Source organism: Vombatus ursinus, unplaced genomic scaffold (genome assembly GCF_900497805.2).
Source record: "Vombatus ursinus unplaced genomic scaffold, bare-nosed wombat genome assembly UNPS02014820.1, whole genome shotgun sequence".
NCBI lineage: Eukaryota > Metazoa > Chordata > Mammalia > Diprotodontia > Vombatidae > Vombatus > Vombatus ursinus.
The window spans coordinates 3,725,615-3,752,534 of record NW_020954598.1 but is presented as its reverse complement, the minus strand read 5'-3'; the positions used below and the strand labels follow the sequence as shown (position 1 = coordinate 3,752,534).

The following is a 26,920-nucleotide window of genomic DNA, read 5'->3' as shown; positions in this document are numbered from 1 at the left end:
CAACATCACTAATGTGAAAATATGTTTAATAGGAATGCATATGTATAGCCTGTATCAGATTATGCGCCATCTAGGGGAGGGAGATGGGGAGAGAAGGGGAGAAAAATTTAAAACTCAAAAGCTTATGGAAGTGATTGTTGATAATTCAAAATAAATTCATTTTTTTTAAAATGATCTCTCCTGAATCTATAGCAACCCCTTTGGAGAGGGAACAACAACACAAATTGATGTCCAACTGCCACCAACAGGTAGATAAACTCAAGGACCTCAGGATTCCCAAGACCACAGGCCCTGTTTCCAATCTAGCCTCCACATGTGGAAGGCAAGTTATTGGCATTATCTGCACTTTTTAAAATTTACATCCCACAGTGTTTTGCACATAAGTGTTTAAGAAATGTTTTTATTCATTCATTCAACCCCTTCATTTTACCAATTGAAAATAGGCCCAGTGAGGTTCCCAATGTCACTCAGGAAATAAATAGCAAATCCAAGATTTGAACCCTGGTTCTTTTACTCCAAATCCAACACTTTTTCCATTGCACCTTGCTGCTTTCAGACAATTAAAATGAAATAATAGTTTATGTAGAAGACAAGGTAATTAATTTATGGAACCTATTGCCCCCATGAGGAGCTACAAAGCTAAAAATACAAACAGAGGAAGGTTTACATACAAATAAGAACAACATAAAGAATCCTCTTGTCAATTCTTTGCATATTGAAATGCTTATTTAGTTGAGGCTAAGTTTATAATAAAAAAGAAAACTCATATTAAAAACACATTGAGAAAAAAACACATTGAGGCTATTAAAAAAGTAAATAGACATATGGATGAAAGATTCATAAGATGCTATTAAGGGATCCAAGAGATGTCCTTAATCTTTTGGGTTTGATGTCAAGGAAGACAATGGTGGCCTTCCATAGAGCCCTTGCTTCCTCTGTCAGAGACAGAATCCTGGGGAGAATGAAACACTGATCTAAATGCAACAATCCCCAGGTTCTCACTCTGTCTGCATAAGACTTTAAGTGGGGTTGTGTCAGTACCATCTTAGAGAATGTTCAACAATCCTTGAATGAGTTGAAAAAATAGTAACAGCAGAAAGTTCAATAGGAATGTCAAGAGCACTTGAAAAAAACACAGAAATATAAGAAAAGAAACGCTTATCTAGACATGTGTGATAGGGGAAGAACAGTGAAAAATTACAGGGGCTAAAAGTAGCTAAGGCAGCTCAAGCTAAGGTAGAAATGTTACTATATTTTATGTCATGGCAGGTAGAAATCTAGTCTTGGAGTCAGGAAGACATTGGTTCAAGTACTTCCTGTAATGCATACTGGCCAAGTTGCCCTGAGTTAATCACTTAACTTCTCAGTGTGGTCTCAGACAACCCTCCAAGATGATTAATTGCAGAGCAGGTATTCATATGCACTGGTCAAGGGAGTTTCCACAAGGGTAATTCCCCATACAATGAAATCACAGATTTGCTGTGCCACCCGCCTCCAAATTTATTTCTGTACTTTTCAGTTCAACCCTGTGATTACATCAATATTGGGAATTCCTAGCTGCTGCCATCAATCTAGGGAGCCTGGGACACTTAGAAGTTGAGAGACTTGCCCATGGTCATACCAAAAACAGAACTTGAACCCAAAGCTTCCTGGATCTAGTGCCAGACCTTTATCCATTATTTCACATTACTTCTTTTTACTTATATACTTTTTATGGACACATTTTGTTTTGACACAGCAGATATTTCCAAAAAAATTCACAAACAAATCCCTCCATAAAGTGCATTCCCCTAAAAACAATTAAGCTAAGCTTTTTAATACCATGATTTTCAAATCATAGGTCACTTGCCACTTTGCTTGATGTCAATATTTTTTAAAGTGAACATAATCCTGGGATCTGGTAACATGAAGATAAAATAGATGGCCCACGAAGTAGTGAGTGGCCAGGGCTTTATTAGAGCTTTGTGTCCAGTTCTGCACATGGCAATTTAAAAAGCAGGAGAATAAAAGAGGAGTCCAAAAGACTCAAGCCAAATTGAATGATTCAGCTGATTAAGGGAACAAAATTGGGACTAGTGAGGAAAAGGTAAATGAGTTAAAATGATGTCTCTGGAGGAAAAAGACTTCTCACTAGACCAGAGCAGAGGTTCTTAACTTGGGGTCCAAGAATTTGTTTTGTAAATATTTTGATGACTTTTTTGATATAATTGGTTTCTTTTGTAATCACATGTATTTTGTCTTGTGCATTTCAAAACAGTCTGAAAAGGGATCCAAAGGCTTCTCTAGATAGCCAGAGTGGGTCATGACATCAAAAAGATTAAGAACTCCTGTACTCAGCAGTGGTAGCTTCTCTTCAGTAGAGGAAAGATGGATGGATGCTCTAAAAGAATTCAGAAAAGACAAGATAGCACTATCTTGTCATGAAGAGGCTCCCCAGCAAGGAGAAAGTTGAGTCTCTGCTCTCAAGAAACTTCCATTCTAATGACAATCAATCAACAACCTTTCATTATGCATTTACTCAGTGAAAGGCACTGTGCTAAGCACTGGGGATTCAAAGAAAAATGAAATCCAGCCTTGCCTTCAAGGAGCTCACATTTGAAGAGAAGAAATAAGGTGTAGATAAGTAAGTGAATTCAAGACACAGAACCTGGTAAACTTCCTGGAAAAACCTCAAGGGTTTAATGGAACTGGAAAAGGGCTCCTGTGGGAAGAGGTGTTTGAGCTGAATCTTGAAGGAATCCAGGGATGCCAAGAAGCAGAGGTGAGGAGGGAGAGAATTCTGGGCACGGGAGATAGTGAGTGCAAAGCTGATTGGGCTTAGGCAGGAACAGTAAAAGCACGCCAATATTGCTGAATCACAAATTTCATGGTGGGGAGTAAAGTGTAGAAAGACTGGAAAGGTAGAAAGAGGCCAGAGTGTGAAAAACCCTGAATGCCAAACAAAGGATGGGTCCCATGTATATAGTGTTTCATGTTTACAAAGCACTTGATAAGCATTAGAGGCAGCCTCATATAATGGAAAGAGTGATAGATCTGGAGTCAGAAGAGATGCTGATCTGAATCCCAAACTAATATGAATTGTGTGACATTGGGCAATTAAAACAGGTTGGCCTCAGTTTGCTCATCTTAAAATGGGGTTAATAATACTTACAAGGGGACACCTCTTGGCTTAATGGATAGAGGGTCAGGAAGACCTTGGTTCAAGTCACACTGACTATGTGGCTGGCTACAAGCAAGCAACCAAAACTTTCAGTGCCCCAGAAGTTGATGATATGCATTGGTGGAGATAGTTCTTATACCAGGGAATAGATAAAAGCACAGATTTAAACCCCTCTAAAAAAAATACTTACAATGCCAACAAACATTCCAGGTTTGTTGTAAGAAAAGTGCTCTGTGAACTCAGGCACTATATGAATATGAAATACAGATATGAGATAGGAATGGGGGAGAGAGAGAGAGAGAGAGAGAGAGAGAGAAACAAAGATAATAGACAGATGACAGGTAGGTAGATAGATGATAGATAAATAGATATCATTTGATAAAGCTAACCCTCACAAAAACTTTATGAGGGAGGCAATACAAGTATTACTAGTGCCTTTTTACAGATGACAAAACTGAGTCTCTGATAAGCTAAATGACTTGTTCAATTTCACACAGTTAGTCAGTGGCGAAAGCAAGAATCAACCCATATCTTTTGACTTCAAGCCCAATTCTCTCTCCATTGCACCACGTGACCTCTCATTGTAAATGGATCAAAGAATCAGGGAATGTTAGGTCTGGAGGAATCCATGGAGACCACCATGGAGACCAACCCCATCATTTACTAAAGAGGAAAATGAGGCTTGGAGAATCTAAGTGATTTTCCCTAAGTTGTGGCTAGCTGATAACCAAGGCTGAGTTCTGGAATGTAACCATATGTCACCTACATTCATTACTTTTGGTGGATTATCCAAGGACCTAGTGGCAGTAAGAGCTCTCAGGAAACCAGGCACCATCGCTGAGAAGAATTGCCAGATACACTCTCTTGGGGATAACGAAACAGCCTTGTAAATAGCTTTGAAAAATCCATGTAATTACATTCAGCTCCCAACATCTGTGTTGACTCAACCCAGTCCTTGACCCAGGTAAATCCCACTTCCTTTCACCACCTCCCAAATTCACACACATCTGCCTGCAATAAGTCTGTTCGGTTTTGTGCCACTACCACCACCACCACCACTCCCGCCAAGATATTTCCATTAAGCCAATTATGAGGCATGAACTAGGAGAGGCAAAGCAGATGGCATTTGTCACTTGATCAGCCTTGGCTATGACAAAGTCTTCATGATGTCTGTTGGGCATTCTGGAGATATGGAATGGTTTAAATGGCCCTTGTGGTCCTTGGTAGCTTTAAGCAACACCTAAACTTCTAACCATTACTTCTCCCTACAGAGAAGCCCATTTCCAGGGACAGAATCTGGTTTCCATTCTGTAAAGGTTTGTTCAAGTCCAAGGCTGAGCTGAGAGCACCCCCTACTGAACCAGAGATTCCTCTGCTCTGCTTTCCTGCTTCCTGCTTAGATTTTAAGGCTCTGATAAAATCACAGAACTAATTATATTGAATTGTTCGTTCCTAGTTTATCCTTCATACTTGAAGAGGACCATGACATCAGGAAGGTGATGTCACAACTTACACATGAATTCGATTAAAGTCACCAGCCTCACTCTCTCCTCCCATATTGGACAATAAAAAAGGACCAGAGAAAAAGTTGTCCTCTCACTTCCTCCTCAAACTCCTCAACAAAGACACACACTAAATGCAAGAAGAAAGCTAGCAAATGGGTATCGTGGAAAGCAAAGACTTATTGAGACTAGGAGCTGGGTCTATTATTTCTGGGTCAGATGCTGTATCTGATCCCCAGTGGCTACACATCACATCATGGCTGACCAACCCTTAACATGTTCACACTAACAGAAAGGGATCACAAATAGCTGTTTTCAACATAGGTTATATGAACTCACCTGAAGAAACTCATTGGAGAAACTAAAAACATAAATCCTAGTACTAACATGAAGCAGCATCTTCAAATAATTGGCTAAGCTTTTTTTTTCCTCTAAATCATACAAGCTCCCATGTCAAGGAGCCTCTGCTCAAAGGCAGGTAATTTTAGGTACAAAGCCTGCAATGAACTCACTCCATCCTCACCACAGTCTCTTGGGGACCTTCATAACTCGGCTCAGTCATCATCTCCTATAAGAGGCCTTTCCTGATTCCTAACAATCACTAATGACTAGCTTTCCCCCTCCAAAAAAAAGTACTTTATGAGTACCTTACACACATGCATGTTGTCTTCCCTGGGAAAATGTAAGCTCCTTAAGGGTATACCTCAAGAGGTCTTTCATTTTTATCTTGGCAGCCCCAGTGCTTTGTATAGAGCCTAGCACTTAGAAGACACTTCATAAATGCTTACTGACTAATCAAAACCACTTTATTTCATTAGTCACAGTAAATTATACTTAGTCTTTCTGTAAGATCAGAAAACATACACAAATATTGCGTATTTCTAGATGGACACACTATGAGAATATCTGTTTCTGACTAATAAAAATCACTTACATTTTTATAACAGTTCAACAATTACATGGTGTTTTCCGCAAGACAACCCATGCATTGTTGTCATTTTACAGATGAGGAAACTGAGACCTGGAGAGGTAAAGGGACTAGCCTAAGCTAACAGGTAGAAGAGGCAGACCTTGATGCTAGGTCCTTTCATATAAAAGTCAGTGCTTCTCCATCCACCACTCTTCCACCTTTACAAGCTGAATTTGTATCTCTTTGGTGGTCTTTTAGCCCTGAATAGACAATTCACATAACCTAAGTTTCAGAGCCTTATTAGTAAAATGAGGATAAAAATATTTCAGCACTCAAAAATGATTCCCTCAGTATGGATATTCCCTTGATTCAAACACAGTAAAATTCATCTACATCTTAGTTAGTGGGGAGGTCTTTCAATTAACACACATTTATTTGTGCCCCCTTTACCTTTTCTTCCCCATAGGAAAAAAAAAAGAGAAAAATAAAACCTTAGTAACAAATGTGCCTAGCAAAGCAAAACAAATCCCCACGTTGGCCACATCCCAAAATACATGTCTCATTCGGCATTCTTTATCCATCACCCCTCAGTCAAGAAATGGGTTGCAGACATCATCATAGGTCCCAGTTGGTCACTGAATCTTTTTCAAACAAATCACTGTCTAATCATGCTTCCTCATCTTGTACTTGAATCCCTAGCCCCCTTTTCACATTACTGATTGCACCTAGTCCAGCTTCAGCCTTGAACCATTCCCACCATTCATTGTCTTCATTCCTACACATTTGCAACTGAAAGAAGGTGAAGAAAATCACAACCGTTCTGATGGTGTCCACTACAAATTTATGTTACAGAGCTGAGCTCTCACAGCTGCAAGGCAATACTGCTATACCTTCTTTATCAACTCACTATCCCATTCTTTACAACAATTTTAATCCCTCCTCAAACCTCCCACAGTTCTCCCTCCCCCTCCAGCTGAGAAGCTTGCCTCAAGTTTTACAGAAAAAAATTGAGGCCATTTTCCACCAACTCGCTCTTTTCCCCTCTTCCTCATCTACTAAGACTCAGGTGCTTTCTGCCAGTTTCTCCTCCTTCACCTTGGTCTTGTTTTGTTTTTTTATTTTACTCATTTTATTCTGAACTTAAGAAGTAAAATAAGCACTTCTATAACATAGTAGGATAGAAAAAAAGATGATTGTACATGAAACTACAAATCTATTGTGTATTACTTGCTATTCTTTTTAAATATGTAATAAAGTTATCATGTAACTTTCTTTCTTCTTCTTTTTTCCCTTTTTTCTTCCCTTCCCCCGACCCTAGAGATGGCTAGCGTGTGAGCAAACACACACACACACACACACACACACACACACATGCACATACTCACACATGCACACACTTTGGCACGTGTGTGTGTGTGTGTGTGTGTGTGTGTGTGTAAAAGCATTCTATCCCTACTTCTATTTATCAGTTCTTCCTCTGGATGCAGAGAACATCTTCCTTCATAGATCCTTTGTAGTTAACTTGGGTATCTGTAATAGTCAAAATGACTTATTCACTCAAAGTTGTTCTTAAAACAATATTGAAGTTACTGTATACAATGTTCTCTTGATTCTGCTCATCTTGCTCTTCATTATTTCATGCAAGTCTACCCATGTTTTTCTAACATCATTGAGCTCATCATTTCTTATAGTACAGTAATATTCCATAACAATTATATACCACAACTTGTTTAGCCATCCCCCAATTTACAGGCATCCCCACAATTTCCAGTTCTTTGCCACCACAAAGAGAACTGCTATAAATATTTTAGAACATGTGAGTTCTTTTCCTTTTTACCCAATCATCTTGGGAAACACCTAGCAGTGATGTTGCTGGGTCAAAGGGTATAGGCAGTTCAATAATTCTTTGGGCAAAATTCCAAATTGCTCTCAAAAATGGTTGGATCAGTTCACAGTTCCATCAACAGTGAACTAGTGTCCTAATTTTTCCACATCCCTTTCAACATTTGTCACTTTCCCCTTCAATCATTTTAGCCAATCTGATAACTATAAAATGATGTCAAGGTTGTTTTAATTTCCATTTCTCTAATCAATAATGATTTAGAGCATTTTTTCATATGAGTATAAATTATTTTGATTTCTTCATTAGAAAACTGCCTATTCATATCCTTTGACCATTTATCAACTGGGGAATGACTGGTATTCTTATAGATTTAATAAAGTTCTTTATATATTTGAGATATGAGACATTTATCTGAGAAATTGTCTATAAATTTTTTCCTCCAGTTTTCTGCTTTCCTTCTGATCTTGGCTATGTTGGTTTTATTTCTACAATTTTTTTTAATTTAATGTAATCAAAATTATTAATTTTACACCTCACAGTGCTCTCTATCTCTTGTTTATTTATAAATTGTTCACCTATCCACGAATCTGATAGGTAATACGTTCCATGTTCTTCAAATTTATATCTAGGTCATATATCCATTTTGATCTTATCTTGGTAAATGGTGTAAGATATTAGTCTATACCCAGTTTCCAACAGATTGCTTTGCAGTTTTCCCAACAACTTTTATCAAATAATGAATTCTTATCCTAAAATCTTAAGTCTTTACACTTGTCAAATACATACTATAGGCTTAGATTCTTATAATCTAGCCAATAGGTCACTTAACATTCAGACTCCTTAAGAGTCTGCCCAATATGATGTTCTAATAAACCTTGTCCTTGGCTGAAAAAAAATACATACTATATTTATTTGCTGCTGCAAATTGTGTGTGTACTCTGTTCCATTGATCTACCCTTCTGTTTCTTAGCCAGTACCAGATAGTTTTGATAATTATTGCCTTTAATATAGTTTCATATCTGGTACCATTAAATTTCTTTCCTTTACATTTTTTTCATTAGTTCCTTTGATATTAGTGATTTTTTGTTCTTCCAAGTGAATTTTGTTATTATTTTTTCTAATTCAATAAAACAATTTTCTGGTAATTTAATTGGGATGGCATTGAATATATAAATTAGTTTAGGTAAAACTGTCATTTTTTTATATTGGCCCTGCCTAACCATGAACAATTAATATTTCTCCACTTATTTAAATCTGATTTTATTTGTATAAAAAGTTTTTTGTAATTTGGTTCATATAGTTCCTAGGTTTGTTTTGGTAGGTACTTTATACTGTCTAAAGTTATTTTAAATGGATACCCCATACCTCTTACTATCTCTTCTTGCAGGGTTGTGATATATAGGAGTGCTGATGCTTTATATGGATTTACTTTATATTCTGCTCCTTTGCTAAAGTTATTGATTGTTTCAACTAACTTTTCAGTTGAGTTTTGGGATTTTCCAAGTATGTTATTATATCATCTGCAAAAAAGACATTTTATTACCTTATTTCCTATTCTGATTCCTTCTATTTCTTTTTCTTCTCTTACTGCTATTGCTAAGATTTCCAATATAGTGTTAAATAATATTGGTAACAGTGGGTATTTTTGTTTCACACCTAATGTTACTGGGAAGGTTTCTAGCTTATCCCCACTATAAATAATTCTTGCTGATGGTTTTAGGTAAATACTTTTTATCAATTTAAGGAAAAAATCCATTTATACCTATACTTTCAAGTGTTTTTTTAATAGAAATGAGTGTTGTACTTTTATCAAAAGCTTTTTCTGTATCCATTTATATAATCATATGATTTTTTTAAACTTTTATTATTGATGTAATCAATTATGTTAATAGTTTTTCTTATGTTAAACCATCCCTGCCTTTCTGGTATAAATCCCACTTGGTTACAATGTATAATCTTTGTAATCTATTGTGGCAATCTTTTAACTAGTATTTTATTTAGGATTTTTGCATTCATATTCATTAATGAAATTGGTCTATAATTTTCTTTCTCTGTTTTTACTCTTTCAGGTTTAGGTATCAATATCATATTTGTTTCATAAAAGGAGTTTGGTAGGATCTCTTCTTTACCTATTATTCCAAATAATTTATTTAATATTGGAATTAGTTGATCTTTAAATGTTTGATAGAATTCACATGTAAATCCATCTGGTCATAGTGCTTTTTTCTTAGGAAGCTCATTTATGGTCTGTTCAATTTCTTTTTTTTTTTCTAAAAATAGGTCTATTTAGATATTCTATTTCCTCTTCTGCTAATCTAGACAGTTTATATTTTTGTAAATATTCTTCCATTTCACTTAAGTTGTTAAATTTATTGGTGCATAATTGAGCAAAATAACTCCTTATAATTGTTTTAATTTCATCTTCATTAGTGGGATATTCACCCTTTTCATCTTTAATACTAGTGATTTAGTTTTCTTCTCTCTTTTTTTAAATCAAATTTACCAATGATTTATCTATTTTATTGGCTTTTTTCATAAAACCAATACCAAGTTTTATTTATTAATTCAATAGTTTTTTACATTCAATTTTATTACATTCACCTTTAATTTTTTAGGATTTCCAATTTAATGTTTAATTAGGGATTTTTAGTTTGTTCTTTTTCTAGTTTTTTTGTTTTGTTTTGTTTTAATGAGACAATTGGGGTTAAGTCACTTGTCCAGAGTCACACAGCTAGTGAGTGTTATGTGTCTGAGGCCAGATTTGAACTCAGGTCCTCCTGACTTCAGGGTCAGTACTCTATCCACTGTACCACCTAGCTGCCCCTTTTTCTAGTTTTTTTAATTGCATACCCAATTTATTGGTCTGCTCTTTTTCTATTTTATTGACATAAGCATTTAGAGATATAAATTTTCCTCTGATTATTGCTTTTGCTGCATCCCATAGGTTATAATATGTTATCTCATTACTGTCATTCTCTTTATTGAAATTATTGATTGTCTCTGATTTGTTCTTTAACCACTCATTCTTTAATATTAGGATCTCTAATTAGTTTTTCATCTTTTTTCTGTGGTCCTTTATTAAATATAAATTTCTTGCATTGTGATCTGAAATGGATACTTTTAATATTTCTGCTTTTAACTGTAAAAATTTTAAATCCTAATATATGGTCAATCTTTCTAAAGTTGCCACAAACTGCTGAGAAAAAAAAGGTGTATTCCTTTCTATTTCTATTCAGTTCTCTCCAAATATCTATCATACCTAGCTTATCTAAAATTTTATTCACTTCCTTGACTTCTTTCTTATTTATTTTTTGGTTAGATTTATCCAGTTCTGAGAGGGGAAGATTAAAGTCTCCCACTATTATAATACTGTTTCTATCTCCACCTATAATTCGTTTAATTCTTTTAAAAATTTAGATGCTATAGTATTTAGTGCATATAGGTTCAGTTGCTTCATTGTATATGGTACCTTTTATCAAAAATGTAGCTACCCTGTTTATCCCTTAATGGAATCTATTTTAGTTTTAACTTTGTCTGAGATCATAATTGCTACCTCTGCCTTTTTTTTTTGCATCAGTTAAAGCATAATAAATTCTACTCCAACCTTCCATTTTTAATCTGTGTGTAATTGTAATTATACTTTAATGTTTTCCTTTTATTTCTTGTGGACCTTTTATATTGAATTTTCCACTGAGTTCTGGCCTTTTTGTCACAAACATCTGAAAGTCTTTCAGTTCATTAAATGTCTTTTTTTTTTCATTCAAGATTATATTCAGCTTTGCTGGGTAAATTATTCTTTGTCATACCCTCAGCTCTCTTGCTCTTCAAAACATAATGTTCAAAGACCTACAATCTTTTAGTGTGGAAACTGCTAGATCTTGTGCAATCCTGATTCTATCTCCACAGTATTTAAATTGTTTTTTTTTCTTGGTGTTTGCAATATTTTCTCCTTAACCTGGGAGTTCTGGAACTTGGCTATGACATTCCTCTAAGTTTTCCTCCTGGGATCTCTTTAAGGTAGTGAATAGTAGATTTTTCCTATTTCTACTTCACCCTCTTGTTCTAGACTTGCAGGGCAATTTTCCTTAATAATTTCTTGTAATTTTGTGTCAAGATTCTTTCTTTGATCATAACTTTCAGGTAGCCCAACAATTCTTATTTTGTCTCTCCTCAATCTGTTCTCCAGATCAGTTGTTTTTCTAATGAGATGTTTCAGATTTTCTTCTATTTTTCTTTCTTTTGATTTGGGTTTTTTTTTCTTCAGGAAATCAATGTTTTATTTTAGTTTAGTTTTGAAATTTATTTTAAACTTAAATACAAAAGAAGAGAAGAAAAATTGCCATGTACACAGCAGAACATAAGAGAGGATTCAACATAAAGCAATAAATTTCTATTCCAAGAAAATCTATGTAATAAATACTAGACATTATTTTCAAAACTATCCATTTTTTCTTTGCTTCCTTGTATTTTTTTTGTCCTCTGCTGCACGCTTTTTACTTTATTTTTCCCCTTCTTCCCCTCCCCCAAGGCTACAATTAAGCATAGCTATATAGATATAAAAATAGATGCATATATATATACACATACATATATATAAACATACAATACATACACATATACACTCAAATGCATATCTGTAAGACCATAGTAGGCTTATTTCCACCTGTCATCTTTTTCTCTGAAGGTGGATAGCATCTTCCTTCACAAGTTCAAGTCTTTCCATATTTTTCTAAATCTACCAGCTCATCATTTCCTACATTACAACAGTATTCCAACCCAATCACATCATATCTGGGAAGTTGTATGTGAGTGTTTTTCCCAGTTTTCTGCATTCCCTCCATTCTAGGCTATATAGGTTTTATTTATACAGGAAATTTTTAATTGAAAATAATCAAAATTATCCATTTTACACTTCAACACTACTCTCACCTTATAACATGGTTTAAGGTCTGATACTACTGCATCTAGTTCCTTCATATCTTTTCCCCCTGGTTTCCTTAAAGTTCCTGACCCTCTGCTCTTCCAAATGAACTCTGTTATTTTTTCTGACTCAGTAAGATAATTTTTTTAGTAATTTAATTGGGATGGCATTACATAAATAGATTAGTTAGGTAAAATTGTCATTTTAAAAAATTATATTAGCTTTATCTACCCATGCATAATAAATATTACTTCAATTATTTATAGTGTTCTATTATTTCTTGGTATCTTAAAACATCACTCATTTCCTCTTGCCCAATTCTAGTTTTCAAGAAGTTATTTTCTTCCTTAGATTTTGGACATCTTGAACTGGATGCCCAGTAAACACCCTAAACTCAGCATGTCCAAAACAGAACTCTGTCTTTCCCCCTACAGTCTTCCTCCCATGCTTCTACCTTTCCTGTTACTGGAGAGGACAACACCATCCTCCCAATCCCTCAGGCTCATCCTTCACTCCTCCCTATCTCTCCTCTCACCCCCCATATTCAAGCTGTTGCCAAGGCCTGTGTATTTTATCTTTGCAACATCTCTCAAATGTGCCTCCTTCTCTCCTCTGACCCTGCCACCACTCTAAAACAGGTCGTCATCACCCCATATCTGTATTACTGCAATAACTGCTGGTTCTCCCTGCCTCAAGTCTCTCCCCACTCCAAATAGAGATTCAACCAATAAAGGGCTTATCCAAAAATGCAGATCTGAGCATATCATACCCCCTACTCAATAAACTCCAGTGGTTCCCTATTGCTTTAAGGAGCAAATACAAAATCTCTGTTTGGTATTCAAAGCCCTTTATAATTCAGCCCCCTCCTACCTTTCCAGTCTTCTTACACCTTACTCCTTGACATTTCCTCTTCAGTTCAATGGCACTGATATTCCTGGCTGTTCCACAAACAAGACACTCCATCTCTCTATTCTGGGCATTTTCTCTGGCTGTGCTCCATGCCTGGAATGCTCTCCCTCTTCTGCTTTAATTACTAACCTCCTTGGCTTCCTTTAAGTCCCAAATAAAATCCCACCTTCTACAGGAAGCCTTCCCCCAGTAATCATTTAACTGCCATGCCTTCCCTCTGTTATCTATTTCCTATTAATCCTGTATATAGCTCGCTTTTTTGTGTATTTGTTTTCACATTGATTCCACCATTAGTTTGTAAGATCCTTGAGGTCAGGGACCATCTTTTGCCTCTTTTTGTATCCCCAACATTTAGCACAGTGCCTGGCACATAGTAGGTCTTTAATAAATGCTTATCAAATGAATCTATTGAATGAATGAATTCTAGATTCTTTGCCAATTATCTCTTTGATGATTTTTTTTCAGAATTTTCCTAGGAATCAAAACCAAGCTCACTGGCCTACAGAGAGATTCTGTTCTTTTCCCTTTTAGAAAATAGGCACAATATGTGCTCTTCTCCATTCTTGCGGTCCTTCTCCTGTTGGTTTACTATTCATAGCTGCCAGATCTTTGTACTCTAGGACTTAGTTCATCTGGACCAAGTGACTTAAATTCATTAGTGGCAATTAGGTACTGTCTTGTTAGGCCTGAGTTAAAATCCTATCTCTGACACTTACTTACAGAGAGATGTCTTTACTCTTGTGTGAATTGAATTTAAGTGAGGCAGAGTTGCACAAGGTCGTCAGCCTCATTCTCTCTTCCAGAGTCATCAAAGTCCGGCGGCAGTACAAAAGTCAATGGCCCACTTACAGTGGATGACCTTGGTGTCTTCAATCTCTAAGCTGCCTACATGGCCTTTGGAACAAATTGCTCTTATTTGCCCATTTCACTGGGGGAAGTTCTGCCAGGGAAAGTAAACATGGTTGCAGTAGACATCCCCCTAATTCATAGAAGGGTTTGAGGCCTGTTGATCGCCCTCACCCTGGCTCAGCCCATCTTTGGAGACAGTTCTCCCAGGTGTGACCAATGCACATGCTACAGCTTCTTGGAGCTACAAGTGAGAGTCGGGTGAACCAGGTAGACACCAAAGGTGGGTAAGCAGCTCTTGGCAAGCCCTCATACCAGGGTTGCTAGTCCTCCCTGAACATCCCAAACAGAACCTTCCATCCCTCTGACTAAAGGGAGGAGTCATAAATCTCTCCATTTAAAAGGAGAGAGGGAACAAAACAGACATCTCATTTCCCACCCTGTTGCACTCATTTTGAACTTCGACATCTCCACTATTCCTCCCTCTGCTTTTGCACTTTCTTTCATGTGTTGTCTTTCCCCACTGGATTGTAAGCTACTTAAGGACAGGGACTGTCTTTTGTACTTTCATTCCTAAAACAATACTTGGTGCTTAATAAATATTTATTGACTGACTAACTGGTCTTGGGATCCCTTTACACTCTTAAAAATGATTGATGACCCCCACCTCCAAATAGCTTTTGTGTATTATGTGTATTATATATTGTGTATTATATGTATGTGAATTATATCTATAAATATTTGCCATATTGCTAATAATACTACTAGTGCCTAGCATTTATATAGTGCTATAAGGTTTGTAATGAGCTTACAAATATCTCACTTGATCCTCACAACACCCTGAGAAGTTGGTGCTCCCCTGAGGCAGACAGTGTTAAATGACAAGTGCAGGGTCGCACAGCCATCTGACAGAGCCTGTGGGTCATCAGCTTGTTTTACAACCAGCTTCCCTCCTTTTCCTACAGCACAACTTTCTGATGACATTCTTCACAGTCCTTCTCCTGCACTGGTAATACTCTGCTGCCTATTCATACCAGCATGCACATTGCCTTCTGGGTGACCCTCAACTTTAATTATTTTAGAGACTGTGGCAGTCCATAACCTGTAGTCATTTAATAGGCCTGGAAGAATGCTGATGTTAAAAAGATGGACTTCTGTTTCAGAGAGACATTCTCAAAAAAAGACACTGCCCCAACTTCTGCTTAACTGGATTGTTTTGTTTTCAGAGATGGAAGTGGGGTAGTTGTTGGAAAAGAATAAAAAAAAATACATTAAAAAAAAAAGTATTGTTGCATCAAAATCGATAAAATATTCCAAATAAAATAAAAGGCAATGATTTGAAAAGGGGAAATATGGAAATATAATAAAAGCCCAATGCAATCTAGAGCACTTTCCTACTCTCATTCAATTCTGGGCCCAGTTTACAAACTATTAGTAAACTGTGTGCTACCTGTACCTGATTTTAATGCTTGGATCCTCAATAGACATTCTCAGCAGGAAGGAAACAGGAATATAAGAGAGACTATATATAGTCATATATGGCAACAGACCTAGTCTGCTTGGGGAATCTGGCCTTTGGCAGGTAGGTCAATAGGAATAGAGGTAAAATAAAGAAACTGCCTCTTATGTCAGTCTATAGAGCTAGTCTTCATCTACAGAGACCCTTTGTGAGGAACATAGAGAGCTTCCCCCAAAGAAAGGACTCTCTGTTTTCACCCAGGTTTTTTTCTGACCTGTTTATCCTTTTCTGAGGTGTTAAGTGTGTCCACAATCAAGGGAGGGTTTTTAATTTGGTTACTGAAAATATCACCCTGGCCTTTCTCCTTCTCTATTGTCCTTCTTATATATCTCCTCAGGGATACTCACCAGCTAGACTAGATATATGATATGTAAAATGATATGATAGATCTAAAACTGGAAAGAACCTCAGAAACTATCTAGTTCAGCCACCTCATTTTACAGATGAGGAAACTGAGACTCAGAGAGGTTCAGGTTATCACTCAATTCCACACAGGTAGTAAGTGGCTGAGATGGGATTTGAAACCAGGTTCTCTGACTCCAAATCCAGCCTTTGTCCTGTACCAGGGGAAACTGAGGTCAAAGGATGTTAATAGGATTTAGAATTGGAAGGGACCTTTCCTGCAACTCATTCTTCTCTCTTTTTATCTCTAAATAACCAAAGTCCTTAAAACTGATATTCCTTCAGACCTCCAGGTTAAGCATAAATTAGTTAGGGCTGGTACATTGCATGCAACATGTTCTAGGGAATGGAGGGCTTTGAGGTTTAAATTATACACTGTTTTAAACATACCCAAATTCTGGAAGCTCTTTATCAAAGTTAATGCTCTCCTCATAGGTGACATTCAGTTTTTCATCAACAGCAATTACCTTCACCTGAAATAAAATTTGAAAAAAAAAAAAGATTGAATCAGATCGAGTAAGTATTAAAATAGTTGTCTAGGAGAGCTCTTGTCTCTTAAAGACAAACCGGCCACCCACACACAAGAAGCTTGTTGCCCAGTTCTCTCTCTGGAGTACCAGTCTACATTAGTATAGCAATTTACAGTTGCAAAGTGCTTCACAGTCATCATCTTGCTTAATCTTCACAATGTCCCTATGGATCCATGGAGCCATCGTTGAACTATCCAAACAAGAATGAGTATTTTTACCTCTGAAAACTAGGTGGCACGATGAGTAGAGAGCACTGGGCCTCGAGTCAGGAAGACTTATCTTCCTCAGTTCAAATCTGGCCTCAGGTACTTATTAGCTGTGTGACCTTGGGTAAGTCACTTAATGATGTTTGCCTCAGTTTCCTCACCTGTAAAACGAGCTGGAGAAAGAAATGGCAAACCACTCTAGCATCTTTGCCGAGAAACCCCCCCAAAAAAAAGTCAGAAACAATGGAACAACTTTTTAGCTCTGCTAAAATGTCACCTTCTACTGAGAAGCCTTTCCTGTTCCCTCTTAATGCCCATATCTTATAGTAATCCTATCTATACCTTGTTCATACATGTTTTCATGTTGTGTTGTCCATTAGATTGTAAGCTCCTTAAAATCAGGAACTGTGTTTTCCCTTTCTTTGTACCCCCAGAACTTAGCACAATGACTGACACATAGTAGGCACTTAATAAATACTTATCGACTAACTACTCATCTCAATTTTCCAGGTCCCCAAACCCAGTCCCTCCTCAAAGAACAAAATCTCATCAATATACAACATTGCCAAGTCAACATATTCCATTTTCGGCTGGCGCCCACACCTTTCTAAACACTAAACCGAGGATCAAGACACCCAGGTTCTGGTCTCAGTTCTGCTACTATCTGTGTGACCCTGAGCAAGTCACTCATCTTTCTGGGCCTGTTCTTCCTCATCTGTAAAATGAGAGGGCTGAGTTTCATTGATCCCTTTCCCCTTCTCACATTTTATTATTCCACAAATCTGCAGGCTCATTTCCACATATTTTTCACAGCTGTGTGAGTCCCACTGGTTTTAAATCTCCCTAAAGCTTCTTAAACCTAGGTCTGGCTCCCAGTCTTCTTCTTCTTCCTTCTAACCCTTGTGCCCCAAGACTTTGGCCCGCCTCCTTTCTTCCTTGGCCTCCCCAGATTTTCTTCCACCTGAGAGTTCACACCCATGCACCAGCTCTCTATGGAAAGAGGAATAATTTCTCAATACCCACTCCCCTGCTGTCTCTGAAACAAGCACATAGCCCTCCCTTTTTTTTCAGTTTTATAAATGTTTTTCTGAGGGCAGTTATAGGGAGAATAGACTTTAAAATAAAAACAAAAGGGAAAAACTAAGTTAGAATAAGCCCTAAAGGTCTCAATAAAGGGTATGCCTGGTTGTCACTGAATGTCAGTGGTGCCAGGACCATCAATTCTTATGCCTTTGGCTTACTCGCATGGTTTGAGAGTCATCACTGCCTCAACCCTGTCTGAGCAAGGTGCTTAACTTCAACCTACTCAGGCTCCTAGCTTGAGGGAGATTCAGGATGGCACCACTGCCAAGTCTAGCAAGATTCTCAGTCTTTTCCCAAACCAGCTTCCTACTCTTCCACCCTGATCCAATCCCCTGCTGTGTGTCCTTTGTTCTCAAAGGGTACCATGACATCAGGGAGGTGATGCCATGACATGCAAGTGAATTGGATTTAAGCAAGGGAGGGCTGTGCAAGGTCATCAGCCTCACTTTCTCCTCTGGAGCCATCTGGGTTCAGTGACCAGATATGGATCAGGACAACTGGAGATGGCCCAGGATGCAGTGGGAGACCTTGGCCTTTTCAAGCTAAGGTCTTTAACAGGTCTGACTCAGGTAATGCCCACTCAGTGATTGAGGCTTAAAAAGAAATGAGGCAAAGAATGGTCTTTTTAAAAATATATAGACAGATCTAGGAGGTGAAGACCCTCAGGGTTTCTGGACAAAACAGAAACAATTTCAAGGTGGTGCCCAATGGCTCTGAGCAGTGCAGCATTTCCATTCTGCTGCTACAAGGAATGTCTATGCATCAACAAAAGCCCACCAACCATCAAGAGGATTCCTGACTGGCTAAGTGTGAGCTTGGACTAGTAAACCAATAAATGAGCTTGGTCTAGAGTAGATGGATCTCCCCTCACAGGGAACACCCTGAGAGGAGAGTTACTAGGGCCTTTGACAAGGATTTGCCCCTGTGACTTACAGTACTGGAAAAATTGCTTGGGGTGGGAATCGGGGGAAGGGAAGAGGAAAAAAAGAGACTAAGACAGACAGAGAGAAACAAAGACAGACACAGAGAGAACAAGAGAGAGAGGGAGGGAGAGACAGAGAGACAGAGAGACAGACAGAGACAGAGAGAAAAGAAGTTGTGGAGACTTTCACATGGTGTGGCAATGGCTGGAAAATGGCATGGAGGTCTGATTCCAGACGACATAGGAATAATAGCTAGCATTTATATAGTATTTTAAGGCTTGAAAAGTCCTCTATAAACATATTTTATCCTCCCAACAACCCTGGGAAGGTAAGTGCTATCATCCTCATTTTACAGATGAGGAAACTAAGGCAGCCAATTGCCTAGGGTCACATAGCTAGTAAGTATTTGAGGCAGGATTTACCTTAGGTCTTTCTGACTCCAGATCCAGGGCCCTATCCTTTGTGATACCTAGCTGTCCAGTTAAGACAGAAGTTCACCAATCAGAGCTGGGGGACCTTGGGGAAGTATCCAGGGTTGTAGTTTTGGAAGATTTGGAAATCCTTGCCAATTTGCTTCAGAGACAGGACTTGAAATTGGATTTTGCTCACTCTGAGAAGGTCCCTTTCCATCTACCACAATAATTCAGCATATTACTCTATTTCCTTACAGATAAATTCTAGAAACTATATTTGTGTTTTGGAATTTCTGGAGAAACACTGGGCAGAAAAACTTATTAAGCCAGGAGTAGCTAGGTGGCACAGTAGATAGAGCACAGGCCCTGGAGTCAGGAGGACCTGAGTTCAAATCCGACCTTAGATACATAACACTAGCTGTGTGACCCTGGGCAAATCACTTAACCCCATTGTGTAGCCCCCCCCAAAAAAAACCCTTATTAAGCCAGAACAAGAATGACCCTGAAGCTCATGTTTGGGGGAATCAAAACAAGATCATGAGGCAAAGTATCATAGATTTAGGGGTAATGGGGACCTAATGGGAAGGAGAAGGGGAAGAATAAAAAACAAGGGTACACCAGAACCAGGTACCAAGATGTGAGAAGGGACAAGTGCGCTAGAATCAAGAGTAGTTGATAAGGAGCCCAAGTGAGTTCAGCCACCCAGAAGTGATTACTTAAATTGGGGATTAGAAATGAGGAAGGCTTAGAAACTAGCCAAGAACACAGCCAATGCAGGGGTTGGTTTGCTTGAATATACATTTTTTTTCTTTTTTGATAGGGAAAGTTGGAGGGAGAGAAAATAAATCTTTGTTAATTAAAAAATGAGGGAAAAGAGAAAGAAGGGGGAAAAGAAATTAGTCAAGGGGAAAAAAAACCTGGGGGCCAAGGGCAAGGTCTCCAAGATCAGCTGAAATGGAAAGCTGAAATGGTCAGTAACCTCAAGCCCAGGGCAGAATCTTTCATAAGCCATCCATACTAATGGCCTCATACATCTGACACAAGCATATGTCCCTACACAGAAATCCTCTATATCTCTCCACATGTATACACCAACTTCTTCCCTAGTGCCCCTACATAAAAGTCCCGTATATTTTGCATGTACCACTACATACAAACCACCAAGGCCTATGTGCGCTTCATAGCCATCACTGGCTGCATACACCTCTATTTCTAAAATGTGTCTTTTCATGTTTTATCATTACTTTCTTGTTCTGACATATAGCCCCAGGCAATGTTCCATCCCACAGGAGGCCTTTATGCCCATCTCCGCTATTGATAACACTTGGTAAGTGAGATTTGAGAAATTCTCCTTACACAGAGGAAAATTTAATGCTGTAAAATCTCATACCTTTGATTTAGCAGAGAATCCAGTCCCTTCCTGGCCCTTCCTGGGATTAGCCTGAAGGAATATGAGTGGAATTGGTGGGCTAGAGAGTAGGTGAACAGTGCCAGAGAGACAGAGAAAACAGACTTAAAAATGGAGATCCAGGACAAGAAACCACTAGAGATCAAACAGTATTCTTGGGAGAAAGAGGCAAGCCTTTGTATCTTAAATGTTGGTATGCTGTTGTTGAGAGCGTCAAGATGTGGGAATATGCATTGAAGCTCTGATCCTAGCTGAGATCATTTCCCCTCTCTGGGCCTCAGTTTCCTCATTTGTAAAACAGAAGTGGTAATGCTTGCAAGCATCATAGCGTGGCTGCATAGAAAGTCTGCTTCTGCCATATAAATGGGTAAGCAAAAAGCCATTTCACAAATCAGCAAATTGCACTGAGAAAGGTTCAAGCTAAATCCAGTTCCGGGTATAGAGTCATAGGTCATTAACTGAAAGGTATGAAAAACAGGCAGATTCAAAGGGCAAGAATAACTGAGTACAGGACCCTTTGCTTAGCATCATGCTGTCCTCAAGTCCCGGCCTGCTTGTGAGCTGCTCGGAACATTCCCCTTTCCTCCTAACCTGAAGCTACTAATACAGAGTTAGTAAGACTGGAGAGTCAAACACTTAGGTCCAGGGATGGAGCTGATGTCAGGAAGACCTGAGTTCAAATCCTACCTTAGATACTTTGTTAGTAGAGTGACCATGAACAGATCATTTATCTTTCTCATCCTCAGTTTTCTCATCTGTAAAATGGGGAGGGGGGGTATAATAGCACCTAATTCATAGGGCTGTGGTGAAGTTCAAATAAGATAATATATGGATATATAGAAAACATTTTGCAAACTTTAAAGACCTGTATAAGTGTTACCTATTATTATTATTATGAAAAGTCTGAAATTTTTAAAGGGTTGTTACTTTAAGTATACACTATTACTGGACTATCTCCAGTTGTCCTGATCGATATCTGTCCACTGTACCCAGAGGGCTCTGGAGGAGAAAGTGAGGCTGGTGACTTTGCACAGCCCTCCCTCACTCAAATCTAATTCACTCGCAAGTCATGGCATCATCTTCCTGATGTCATGATCCTCTTCTAGAACTAACAAACCACAACCTGTGAGTAGTCCGAGCTGCCCCACCAGGGACCCAACTGGCCAATTCCAGTTGGCCAACTCAGCTCCTCTCCTGTCCTCTCCTCTCTTCTCCTCATCTTTTTTCTCCTCTCCTCTCCTCTTCTCTCCTCTCCTATCCTCTCATCTCTCCATATGGGCTATCATGCCCTTACCTGAGGGTGCTCTGCCCAAAGGAAGGTAAATTTTGAAGGTTGAAACCTAACTAGATATCTTGGGGTTTTCTGGCTAGATTTCTTTCTTAAAGACCGTGCCTTAAACCCAATTCACTCTGGCTCTCTTTGATTGTCCAACTATAGGTCTGTACTGATGCACCACTTAATGGTTATTGTTTGGGCCTTGATGACCCAGAGTAAATGTAAATAGTAACTGTTTCTCTTTTAAGCCAGAAACCTGGAGGGTCTTCACCTCCCTGTTTGATTTTGTTTGTTTGTTTGTTTATTAAAGGGGCCATCCCTTGGCTCACTTCTTAAACAGCCTTAATCACTGGATGGGCATTGACTCAGTCAAACTGAGACCTGTTAAAGACCTTAGCTTGAAAAGGCCAAGGACCTCATTGCATCCTGGGCCATTTCTAGTTGTCCTGATCCATATTTGTCCAATAGACCCAGAGGGCTCTGGAGGAGAAAGTGAGGCTGGTGACTTTGCACAGCCCTCCCTCACTCAAATCTAATTCACTTGCAAGTCATGGCGTCATCTTCCTGACGTCATGGTCCTCTTTGAGAACGAAGGACAACTCACACGATACACTAATGGCTGTATCATGATGACATGACTCAAGAAATCTTTGTGCTTTAAGAAATTAGTAAGAAACACTTGGATTTAGCGCGTTTATTTTTTGAACACAAATAATGCTGCTAAAGTAAAACTGAAAATAATTTTTTTGGCCTTCACTCTCAAGTAGACTAAATATTCCCTATGTATGTGCTATTCATTTTCCTGGATGATGCACCGAAGGCAGGCCTACCCCATTCTCATGAGCAGAAACTCCTAACCAGCTGAATCCAAATCTCCATGCTCAGGACACCGTGCTAGACAGGATAAAGGACAAAGATATGGTCCTTGTCCTCATGGACTTTGCAGGCCAAAGGGAGATGAGTCAAGCACACTTTGAAGTGTCAGGAGCAAGTTTTAAGCCCAGGTCTTTCCAGCTAATATATGTCAGAAGTGGGACTTGGGGGCAGCTAGGTGGCGCAGTGAATAGAGCACTGGCCCTGAAGTCAGGAGGACCTGAGTTTAAATCCGGCCTCAGACCAAACACTTGACACTTACTAGCTGTGTGACCCTGGGCAAGTCACTTAACCTCAATTGCCTAAAAAAAAAAAAGTGGGACTTGAAAACAGCTATCTGCAGTATGCCATGTTGATCTTCTGATAGTGTCATATAGTACAAGAAATTCTGAATTTACCAACATAGATTTAGAGTCCAAAGGGACCTTAGAATGCTATCTAATTTTACAGATGAGGAACTGAGGCCTACAGAAATTAAGTGACTAGCCCTAGGTCATACATGTCCTACATGGCAGAGCTAGGATTTGAACTCAGGTCCTCTGATTGCAAAGCCAGGGCTGTTTCTGCTATACTGCCCTGACTCCTGCCAAAGGGACCTTAGTCAGAAGCCAGGCAACTCACTAGGAATATTTACTGTCATGGGCAGGGGATAAGGGAAGCTAGGTGGCACAGTAGATAGAGTGCTGAGGCTGTAGTCAGGAAGACTCGTCTTCCTAAGTTCAAATCTGGCCTCAGACATTTACTAGCAGTGTGATTCTAGGCAAGTCACTTAACCCTGTTTGCCTCAGTGTCCTCATCTGTCAAATGAACTGGAGAAGGAAATGGCAAACCATTCCAGCATCCTTGCCAAAAAAACCCCAAATGGGGTCATGAAGAGTCAGAAACAACTGACAAATGACTAATCCCTCTTGGTGGAAGAAATTTCCATAGTTGGGATTCTCCTTATTGCTGAAATCACAGCTCTTTTAAAAATAATAATAATAATAGCTCTCAGGATTTACAAAGTGCTCTCCTCCCTGCAACCTGGTAGTCTCCTCTAATTTCAGATGTTTGTCAATGGAAAGGCCAATATATTAATTTCAGATCCATTTACTTTAATACTTCGATGGATCTGTAAGTATTCTCTTCACCAATACCATTTAAAATCCATTCATACCTCTAACAATGCAGTTTTGGTGTTCTTGCAGTACTAGTTCTGCTCATGCAGATAAGGAAAGGGAAAAGCTCTAAATTTTAATTGAGTAATAAGCTTCACCTTGAGGAGGCAGCAGGTGACCCCAGGAATCCACAACATTAATTTAATCTTAGGGAGATCTTTGTCCTAATAATGGCAGACCTTGCTGATAACAAGAATGTAAATAATTCAGAGAAATTGGACAGCAGCACTTTCTTTGATGTTCCTTTCCTCTGTTAATACTCTATGTGTAGTTTTTTTTTCTATCATCTCTAAATTGTCTTAAGTAAAAAACATTTTGTTCCTTTGTATACGATATAAAAACCTCTACATCAAACATTCTGTGGGGAGAAAATTGTAAGCCTAAATTTCAGTCACCCTCTCCTGTAATTACAGTAATAAAGATTCACTTGTCTCTAAGTATAATTCACTTTATTATTGAAATACTTTTTTCTTGATAATGTTAATCATTTTGTACATGCATAACCCATATTAGATTACTTACCATCTCAAGGAAGGGGAAAGGAAGGGAGGAAAGGAAAGAATTTGGAACTCAAAAAATTTTTTAAAAGAATGTTAATAATTGTTTTTACATGTAATTGGGGGGGAATAAATATTTTTTAAAATGATGTTATGTATTATCCCGATAATACTCACTGGACAAACTCACTGGAAAAGTGAATAGAGAGCCACACCTATAGTTAGGAAGACCTAAGTTCAAATCTTGCCTCAGATACTTACTAGCCATGTGACTATGGTACCTAATCCAAAGGTTCTTAAAGTGTGGTACAAGGACCCCCAAGGGTCCTTGGAGACCCTTCCAAGGAACCTCTGAGGTCAAATCAATTTTCATAATAATACTAAGATATTTCATTTCTAATAAAAAAAATATGCAAAGATAAAACCCAAATAAACAAAAGCTCTTTGGGGGAGTCTTCAATAAGTTTTAAGAGCATTAAAGGGTCTTGTGACCCAAAAGTTTGAGAACCACTGCCCTAGTCAATAATATTTATATTAAGTTATGGAAGAGTTGCTTATCTGTATTGGGAAGGAAGGGAGAAAGGAATTTCCATACCAGGAATTTCCAATGGTGTATAGGGCCATCTCCAGTCGTCCTGATCTATATCTGGCCCCTGGCCCCAGATGGCTCCGGAGGAGAAAGTGAGGCTGGTGACTTTGCACAGCCCTCCTTCATTGAAATCCAATTTACTTGCAAGTCATGGCATCCCTTCCTGATGTCATGGTTCTCTTCGACAATGAATGACAAATAACTGCAACAACACATACAGGTCTTGACCACCAATTCAATCCAACAAGTGCTTATTAAGTGCCAGTTATGTCCCAGAACTGCTCGAGATGCTAGGAATACAAAGACAAAAATAAAAAACAGCAACTGCTTTTGAGGAGCCTATTTTCTTTTGGGCCAAAGCAACAGGTGTATAGATGAGTGTGTGTGTGTGTGTGTGTGTATACATACACATATACACATATGCACAAATACACATATATTGTCTATACATACAAAAATATGCCATAATAGATATATGCAGTAATATGTACACAGTAACTTAGGCGTGTATGTGGGGAAAATCTAATACTATTTTTCAAACTACCTACACTCACCATGCCTGTTTCCATTTTCTGTTTACCTTGAACTTTGATTATTCATTGACAGCTGGAAAAAATCATTATTTGTCAAATTAACTGATGTTATTACTGAGAATGGGCAGTGGAGTCTAAAAACGAAAATGCAGCCTTTTCAGATTAGTTGGCACTTTCCTCAGGGGTATTCCCTAAGGAGCCTGGAGCTCTGACAGTTAGCCAGAGGCAAGAATAAAGTATCAGTGGCTCACACATTCTAATCCTCAGCAGATTGGAAGAAAGCTGAGGTAGAAACCTGTTAAACCAGAGCAACAGTACCTTTCAGTGGCATGAAAGACCGAGTTTGAGGAAAACAAAATACAATTACTGGGCACAGGATCTAGAGCTGACCTCAAAGGTCAGCTAGTCCAACCCTCTCATTTTTTTTGAATGTCGTAAGAATATACATCTACACATCACAAGTGCCATATTTGGTCCAAACTCTTCATTTTATAGATGGAGAAACTGAGGCCTGATATGGGGGGAAAAAAGAGTCAATACTCTGCGTTTTGGCCCAAGTCTACCAAAGACAAATGTATTCATTACCTTCTAAGCATAAGGTCTGCTTAGAGACGGGATCTGCATCCAAGGGGTCCATGGATTTTAAAATTACATCTTTATAGTGAATTATAGCAAATGATATTCACTACAATGCTTCGTTTGTAGTCTTGTTTATTTTATTTTGTGCATTTAAAAATATTATTTTGGAAGAGGATCCATAGACTTCACCAGAAAGTCAAAGTGGGCCACGACTTAGAAAAAGGTTAAGAACCGCTGGCTAGAAAGAGAAAACTAGAGGGCAGTTTCTCCTCCTGTTGGAAATCTCTTGGGGGCCCAAACCATCTCTACTTATATTTTTATAGTAATCATGAAATAAAAGATAGAATTCCAAAACAAAGTAAAACAAAAGTACTTAGTTTGAGTTTGGTTATTTTTTTTAATTTACCAAACAAAACTATGGTAATATTTTTATCAAGAGGTAGGGTTTTCACCAAATAGTAATCTATAGAAATGTTAATATTGGGAGGGGCATCCTAGGAAATGTCTTTTTGGAAAATTAAGGTCTGGTTGTGGTATAACAAAGAGTCACCTCCTTTGACACTCATCTCAAGTGCCACATAAGTGAAGCCTTTAATGATATCCCTAGTTGCTGGTGCACCCTCATTACTTCATATTAATTTTATATACATATTTGCTCACGTTTTCTCCCCAGATACAATGCAAACTTGTTGAGGGCAGGGGCTGGTTCATTTTTGCCTTTGCATGTCCAGCGCCTAGCACCCCTCTGGCACATAGTTGATACTTAATATATATTTGTTGATTGACTGAATACCAAACAGCAACAAAGCCTTCTCGTTATGATGACAATGTGGCCGTGCCC

At 38.4% G+C, this 26,920-nt stretch overlaps 1 protein-coding gene across 1 annotated transcript in view; it reads right to left on the bottom strand.

The window, feature by feature from the left end:
* The window catches only part of XYLB (xylulokinase), a 222,373-nt gene that overhangs the window by 194,796 nt on the left and 657 nt on the right, over nt 1–26,920 (bottom strand). Inside the window, exon 2 of the mRNA XM_027836833.1 lies at nt 16,403–16,485. Within this exon, the coding sequence (XP_027692634.1) occupies nt 16,403–16,485 (83 nt within the window). The remainder of the gene's footprint in view (nt 1–16,402; nt 16,486–26,920) is intronic.